General features: G+C 47.0%; 1 protein-coding gene across 1 annotated transcript; it reads left to right on the forward strand.

Annotated features, from left to right (window-relative positions):
• The first annotated feature begins 4,603 nt into the window (after nt 1–4,603).
• On the forward strand, nt 4,604–7,977 carry ccdc85b (coiled-coil domain containing 85B). The gene has a single exon (XM_018737290.2). The coding sequence runs from the start codon at nt 5,734–5,736 to the stop codon at nt 6,334–6,336; it is 603 nt and encodes a 200-aa protein (XP_018592806.1). The 5' UTR covers nt 4,604–5,733; the 3' UTR covers nt 6,337–7,977.
• The last annotated feature ends 821 nt before the right edge of the window (nt 7,978–8,798 follow it).

Here is an 8,798-nt window from a genome sequence, read left to right on the forward strand (position 1 = left end):
AGCAGCTATTGGCACACGCTGCCCAGGTGTGCTGCTGGGCGTACAATGTTAAATTACCTATAGTCTATAATACAGTATACATATATTTTAAAGTCATAATAAACACCTATGTAACTGATTTACGATTGAAGGTTTTTGTAATGTACTTTCAATCATTATTACCTTATTAACAAAATAAAAACGTTTACTGTACAGTACAGTACTGTACAATACGTGTGTGATCACGCATCACCGCAGCAGGCCGACATCTCGTTCATTCAAGTTTACCCCATGTATCTTGTCCCGTTATCCTGTCCCCGTATTCAAGTTTTTATAAATCATCCACCCTTAAGTTCATAATGGGTCCAAAACGCAGCTCAACCAGCCCCAGCGATAGCGGCAGCGAGAAGATACGAAAGAGCACCGATTTGGATAAGAAGGCGAAGATTATTCGGCAGTACGAAGGTGGAAATCCGGTCAACGTTCTCGCACGTGATTTCCAGAAGTCACACTCGACCGTCACGACGATCCTCAAAAGCGAAGAAAAAAATTCTTCAAGCGGTATAGGGATCTGCTTCCATGAAGGCTACGAGATTGACGAAGACGAGGGAGGGCCCAATATCGGGAAAGTCGCTGAGCACGTGGATCGAAGATCAAACACAAAAGCGAATCCCTCTCAGCACCTTGACCGTCACGGCTAATGCAAAAAGTTTATCGGAGATGCCGAAAGAGAAGGCAGAGCCCGAATACGATGCAGGATTTAGCGTTAGCTCCGGATGGTTTAGCCGCTTTAAGAATCGCGATGCGCTACATCACGATAAAGTCAGCGGCGAGTCAGCGAGTGCTAATACCGAGGCAGCATACCGAGTACTGTACAGTACTGTAGAGTAATCTACTGTACAGGTACTGACTGAACTTACCGTACCCATACAACAACAACAAAAGGGTTGTTCGAACAACGTCAAAATCGTACAACGTCCAATTTCTCAGAACATATCTAGGACGTGCGAGGCGTGACTGGTATTCTCTTAGACTTCTTAGATTTCGTAGATATGAGCACAAAGTTTGGTGTCCGGAATAACTTTTCTAGGCCTTTGCAAGGAACTGAATTCCAATTTAGCGGTTCGGTTGCCGGAGCGGCGGATTAATCAACATTGAATGTGTGGGGTTTTCGAAGTCAATGCAGGACAAATACGGCGCGGAGAATCATAATGGGGGCAACTTTTCTTTTATTTGGTTTCGCTCGAAATTTCCGATTCTGTAAACATAGTATAACATATTATTAACAAGGAGGACCAGACAGACATGTCCCCCAGTGTTCTCTCATTCATTATCCAAAACCGCTTGTACGATCCAGTCTTTTTTTTCCGCTTTCTACATTTCAGTATTTACTGGTCATGTTTAATGGTGAGAATGGATTTTAGTCAGGTTTAAATGCGGCCCTCTAAGTTTTTATTGCCTCTAAGTACGGATTTATTTCTCCTCTCATTGGCTTCCTGTTGCTGTCCATGTCTAGTTCAACTCACTGGGTCCGGCGAACAAAACCATCAATGGCTCTGCTCCCCGATACCTAGTTCACAGCACCCCAAACAGACAGCTACGCTCCCACACCTTTGCCCGTTGGCGGTCCTATAGACAAGAGGTCCGAAATTACAAGCCCAAAGGTTTTGTTGTAGCTCCGATGTGCTGGAACGATCTCCCCCCCTCAGTCAGAACTGCTGAATCCCTCTCAACATTCAAGGATGGTCTCAAGATACATCTTTTTCACGAATAACTTTGCTCCACATCGACTGACTTCATAAATTTGTAGAATCTGTCACAAATACCGTTGTGTTTCCTCCCAAATGTATACACTGCTACTCGTGTAACACCACTGTTAATGTTTTAAAATGTAGTACTCTGCCAAATCTATTTGCAGCTACCGATCAGACAAAGTTATGGTACTTTCAGAATTGTGTGTCTGCGTCCATCTCTCTCTGTCGGTGAAGTGCACTTTTGTTTTCTCCGAGAGGTATGTTGATTTGGAGAAAAGTGTCTACTAAACAAGTACAAGTCAATTTAAATAGCAGCATGGGCTCCTATTCAAAAAAAAAAAAATCAGTGTACAGCAATAGGCCTAACCAAAAGTGTTGTCAGTTTACATTCTGGCCAGTTTTCGCCAATCCTCCCTAACTTTTTTGATGCTAAAAACGAATAAAAACTGATTTATGTGTCGTTGATAGTCTGCACTCGGTTTGAAAGCATGAGGATTCTTCATAAGGTATCATTTTAAGTTCTGTGACTATGCGACAAAGTGACGTCAGGAGCTGTAGACCCCCAACCCCCACAGTAACTAGTCCCGCAAATGCAGACAAAGGGCAATATGCTAAAAAATGATCTTGTCTTTTCCTGTGTTCTTCCTCCTCCCTCATTCACTAACCTTTCAGTTCTCAAATTTTGTACCCCCACATACCTCCATCCCCTTCTTTTACAGTAACTCCGCTGGCTAACACCCTCCTTTGTTATGATCCCGCTCTGACAATGGAGTCAGAGTAGTGGGCGGAAGGATGTGGCCAAATACCTCAGCTTAAGTAGGAGAATAGTTCATTGTCAGAACTTTCCGCTTCTGTGTGCATGTGTGTGTGTGTGTGTGTGTGTGTGGGTGGGTGGGGGTGTCAGTGAGTGTGTGCTCAGCTTTACTGTCTGCTTGCATAACTACTCATATTCTGATGACTGGGAAAGTGTGTATTTAAGAAATATAAGGTTGCATTATTTTTGTTTTTTTTAACATTATATGTTTTATATAGAGGGGCCCAGTGAGTCTGGCAGGGATTTGCTGTGCGGCAGGTCCTGCTTGGGGTGCCTTGCGGCGGACTGGCATCTTGTCTAGGGTGTGTCCCCTCCCCCCCTCAGCCGTGTGCCCTGTGTTGCTGGGTTAGGCTCCAGTTCACCACGACCCCACTCGGGAGATGCGGTTTCAGACAGCGTGCGTATGTGTGTGTTTTATATATAGGCAAAGAAGCCATTAAATATAAAGTGTGTATACACACACATTGTCTGAACCGCTTGTCCCATATAGGGTTGCAGGGAGCCAGAGCCTTACCCAGCAACACAGGGTGTAAGGCTGGAAGGGGGACAGGACACTAGTCCATCGTAAGGCACCCCAAGCGGGACTCGAACCCCAGACCCACCGGAGGGTAGGACCCGGTCAAAGCCACTGACTACTGCACCCCCCTAATGTGTAGAAATGTGTAGTAACGTGTCCCCTCCCCTTCCGGCCTTACGCCCTGTGTTGCCGGGTGGGCTCCGGTTCCCCGCAACCCCGTATGGGACAAGCGGTTCAGAAAATGTGTGTGTGTGTAATACAATTTGATGATATAAATACCCTTTATATTTGATCTTTTCTTTGCCTGTGTAGTACACTACTTTGCTACACGCAATCCAGCCTTGTCCAATACACACTGATGGAATACAGAGTGTTTGGACACAGCATCACAACACACAGTGACAGAAACATACTGTTACAATACATCATACATTTTTACAGCACATGCTTTTCCAAAGAAGGGTTGCAGTGGTCCAGAGCTTATCCTGGAAGCAGTTAGAGTAGTACAGTCTTCAGTTTTACAGTTACAGTGTTAGAGTGGTACAGTCCCACGTTACAGTGTTACAACACTGCAGTGTCCACTATTACACTGCACAGTGTTACAGCAATGGAGTGGTACAATCCATAGTGTTACAGTGATGGAGTGGTACAATCCACACTATTACAGTGGTACTAATCCATCGTGTTACAGTGATGGGGTGGTACAATCCACAGTGTTACAGACTTACAACCCACAGTGTTAGAGTGATGGAGTGGGGTACTCCATAGTGTTACAGTGATGGGGTGGTACAATCCACAGTGTTACACTGGTACCATCCATAGTGTTACAGTGATGGAGTGGTGTAATCCACAGTGTTACAGTGATGGGGTGGTACAATCCACAGTGTTACAGACTTACAACCCACAGTGTTAGAGTGATGGAGTGGGGTACTCCATAGTGTTACAGTGATGGGGTGGTACAATCCACAGTGTTACACTGGTACCATCCATAGTGTTACAGTGATGGAGTGGTGTAATCCACAGTGTTACAGTGATGGGGTGGTACAATCCACAGTGTTACAGACTTACAACCCACAGTGTTAGAGTGATGGAGTGGGGTACTCCATAGTGTTACAGTGATGGGGTGGTACAATCCACAGTGTTACACTGGTACCATCCATAGTGTTACAGTGATGGAGTGGTGTAATCCACAGTGTTACAGTGATGGGGTGGTACAATCCATGGTGTTACAGCGATGGAGTGGTACAATCTACACTGTTACAGTGTTACTATCCACACTGTTACAGTGTTATAATCCAAAATGTTACAGTGATGGAGAGGTACAATCCACAGTGTTACAGTGTTAAAGTGGTACAATCCAGCATTACAGTATTAGCACAGTACTGTATTACAGTGCACAGTGTAAGTTTTATATCTTACAGTGATGGAGTGGTACAATCCAGAGAGTTACAGTAGGCAGAGTTACAGTGGTACAGCCCACAGTGTTACTGTGGTACAGGAAGGCAGACAGGAGGGGCAGGGGGACAGAGCAGGGGGGGGCCACACACAGCAGAGGGAGAGGACGACATTACCAGCAGCGCTTCACTCGCTTCACTGGACACTCGGCCGAGAGAAATAACGTTTCGCGGTGGAGAAGCGACTAACGGCGCCTTTACGCGGGTGTAGAAACAGTGCGGGCGGAGCGGGGCGGAGCGGAACGGAGCGTAGTGGAGTACAGTGTAGGACCCTGCGGACATCATTGTTTTCCTGCCTGCGTTTGCGGGATACACACACTGTCTCTCTCTCACACACACACACACACACACACACACACACAGGGGGCGAGAGCGACTGAGCCCTGTGTCCTACATTTTCATCTCCACGTATTTATTATTTCATTCGCTTGTTCCGCGTATCGGAGGTATCAGCAGAGGCCGTTCCGTTCGTTCGGCGGGAACTACGCGGGGCTCCTCTCCGTCTGTCTGTCTGTCGGAGACACACGACACGCACGCACGCACGCACGCGCGGTGCATCGCATCGGCATCGCTCCGCCGGCGTCATGGTGCTCGAGTGAGGAGCGGCGGCGCAGCGGACATCATCGTGAGCACCGGCGGCGGCGGGAGAGGAGAGGGAGCGGATCCGCTCGGCCGCTCCCGAAATAATTCGGCGTTGCCGAGTCAAAGCGGCGAAGATCGCATCTCCGCGTGACGCGTCGGGAGGGACATCCTGCGCGCGCGGCCCGGAGCAGAACGACGGGAATGACACACGGTGACACCTCCGGGCCGTTGTCCCTTTCGCGGTGACTGTGGCCCCGTTCTTCCTCGAGCAGGGCCTGCTACTTAAACCACCCTTGGGAAGTGCTGCCTTGTCCGGGGCGCCCCGAGGAGCCCGCTTTTTACTTTGACCACAAGGCTGAGGAGGAGAAGGAGGAGAAGCCAAGAGGCACAAAGAGGATTGATGACAACCGGGCGCTCGGGCCCCTCGCACAGCCGTGATAAATTGCGTCTCATGGTCAGACCCTCTTCGGCGTTGCGCTTCGGTCCCGAAACACTTCCTTCTACCGTGATACCGGCCGCCCGGTCGTCGTCACCCGTCCCTCGCCCTCACCTGCGCCTCCGTAGGTTAGCGAGCCGCCGGAGCTCTTTGGGCGCGTTCACCGGGTCCGGGCAGCGAATTCGCAGACGTCTCCGATGGGGAGCGACGGTGAGATGTACAGCCGCGAGCTGTCCAAGATGTCCGACGAGGACTTGCTGGCTTCTTCTAAAGAAGAGCTCGTGGCTCGACTTAGGAAAGAAGAGTCCGACAAGATATCGGCCCTGATACAGCGAGGTCGGCTCATCAAAGAGGTGAACAAGCAGCTGCAGGGGCACCTTCTGGAAATTCGAGAGCTTAAAGTCATCAACCAGCGTCTCCAGGAGGAAAACCAAGAACTCCGAGACTTGTGTTGCTTTTTGGATGACGACCGGCTTAAGGTGAAGAAGCTGGCCAGAGAGTGGCAGCTTTTCGGCCATCACGCCGCCAAAGTGATGCGCGAGGACCTGGGTGGGTATTTAAAGAAGCTCTCTGACCTGGAGCGACTTCAGGATGGTCTAGTGAAAGAAAATTTGGACCTCAAGGAACTTTGCTTAGTGCTGGAGGAGGAGTGCGTCAGCAGGAGTGATTCCAGCCCCGGAGGGTCAACTGAGCTGAATTTGCCGTGCATGGTTGCCCGGGATATGGGTGACGGCAGTTCGAGCACCGGGAGCGTTGGAAGTCCGGATCAGCTCCACCTGGTTTGCTCACCGGATGACTGAAGAGAGGTTGACTTCCTATGTCCTTGTGCAGAAATGGAAACGAAGGCCAAAATTACTATTCGACGCAAGGAGACGACGACACAAAATGAGGAGCATCTAGGCCTACCTCCCATCAGCAATGATTTTACACTGTAGTGCGGAAGTGAAATGACACAAAGGATAACCCGAAGAAGTTTGTTTCTTTGGGCTTTTTGGAACTATGTAAGATAATAGGACTGCATCACTTTTATCAAGGAGAATGGTAAGAAATAAAGAGCAACAACTGGATGTTATACAAGGCTAAAGAAGGCTAAAGAAGAAAATGATGGTTCTCTTTGGGGTTAGTAGATATGCGCTGGATTACAGATTCCTTTTTAAATAATGCTAATCCCAATTTTTTTTTTTTTTTTTTTTTCCAGTTAGGAATTGCTGATTTAATATATTGAAGCTGGGGTGGGGTGTCTTTTAATGGGATTGTATAAAAGTGTGCAAAAGGGATGTATAGTAAGTGGGAAACAGATTAGAGGGGATTTAAACCAAACTACTGAACTGGGCCAGGTTTAATCTCTTGCCCTGGACTGTCTTGGACTGACTAGATTTCACTGAACCATCCTGCAATGTATTAGACCAGGTCAGATTCCAGAGTCTTACTGGATTAAATGTTTTAAATCAGCCTGAGCCAGACTGGGCATGTTTACAACTGCTCAGAGTCAAAAAGCACTGAAGTGGATTGTTCTGGGAAAACAAGAAGAAAATCTCACAGAGGGAACGTACAGACCTCATCAAGAGTTGTTTGTCCCGGAATAATGAATTATAACTCATTCAGCAAATTATAACCCAGATTACAGCTCGCTTGACGCTGACAATTTGATCCGTGAAAGAGAAATTGAATTTTATGCAGAATGCGTGCCTGTCGTTTTATCCTTAGTCTCGTATGTTGGGCCATATGAGGCCAGAGGGATTTAAAGGAGAGGAAAAAACAAACAAAATTGGGGATTATCAGGTTTTTCCAGGACACGTCTTAGTTCTTCACTTTTATACCGGACTTGAGTGTTGCATAGTAAACTGGAATGCATTACGTACTGTAGCGAACCAATCGAAACGGAGCGAAGTCGGCATGGGCCGTACTGTCATATCTACCCTGCACCCAGAGGACGAGGCTCAGATGTGCTTTCCTAGTCCTAGTATTAAAGTTCTATACAATGCTTTATATAGTGCAATATGGCACATGACCGTGCTGTACCATGCTTTGTAGTTATGAAACGGAACTGGAGCAGTATTCTGCACAAACACACTGGAGACCTGACAAGGGTGACATTTGCAGTGGCATTTAATTTAACATGTGCTCATACGCTTAGACTTTTAATTGCAGTATTAACACTTTATAACTATCATTAGAATTGCATTGTTACTGTTGATATTACCTTTGCTGTACTTATTTCTGTATACTCACCTTGCTTATCATTGGGAAACTTTTATCACTTGGTGTTGTGTTCACACTTTCGCAATATTACCACCTCCATCAGTATTATTTGAATCGTTTTGATTTGTGTTTTAGAAACTGTTCTCTTTGAATGGCTAGTCTTCAATGGCTGTATCCCTGGCTTCTCTCGATGGGCAATGATTATGAAATGCGGGTGAGCTATAAATACAGTGACAGAGTCACACAACGTTGTCAGAGGTTCTTTGTGTCTTGACTGGGCGCACGATCGTACGCACGTTCACACAAAAACACACTCCCCCGAGACCCGGCACAAGAGGTTTTTGGATGGATTTCTAAGGTTTCTAGGAAATTGTAGAACCCCACCCTCAAATATGCCACATGGCTTAACAACATAGGACCCGGGACTGTACCATGTACACTTCGGCAGATACACCTAAAAACACATGTCTTCTAGAGAGGACAAAAATGAACGGCTGGGGCTCAGAAGGCTACTGAGTTACTATTCACCATGTTCTGGTGTGTTGTGAACTTTAAGCCTAAAGTATCATATATTGAGTCTTAAGTGTGATAATATGAAGGTACGGTCCACCCACCCAGCTCATTTCACACCGTCCCGCTTCCACTCCCTGTCCTTTCCTCCATTTCACCCCGTCTCTAATCTCACCCTGATCTATCTCTTGTTTTTAACTACGCTGCCTTACCGTGCTGCTTAACATTTCTTCACTCATGTCCACCAACACTGAACTTCCAATTCTCCCTTGTCCTCAATAGCTGTCCTCTTTTTCCTTCTCTATACATAGCTCCTATTCTTGCTCTTGTCCTATGAGTCTTGCATGGCTAATACCTGACATATCTGTTTATTCAGCAGAATGCTTTCTAAGACTCTCCGACCTGTACAGTTGAAGTACAAGAAGAGAGTCACACCCAAAATCGATATCCAGGTCACAGGCTTGCTTTCGCTCCAACCCTGACAGCTGAAGTTGGGATTTGAGGGTCGTTCATCTGTACGTTCGGGACGCGTTTTGCCCGGTCTCCCCTC

Source organism: Scleropages formosus, chromosome 13, assembly GCF_900964775.1.
Source record: "Scleropages formosus chromosome 13, fSclFor1.1, whole genome shotgun sequence".
NCBI classification, from domain to species: domain Eukaryota; kingdom Metazoa; phylum Chordata; class Actinopteri; order Osteoglossiformes; family Osteoglossidae; genus Scleropages; species Scleropages formosus.

What these genes read in the sequence shown, in the direction of transcription:
- ccdc85b (XM_018737290.2), top strand. Translation starts at nt 5,734, where the DNA reads ATGGGGAGCGACGGTGAGATGTACAGCCGCGAGCTGTCCAAGATGTCC.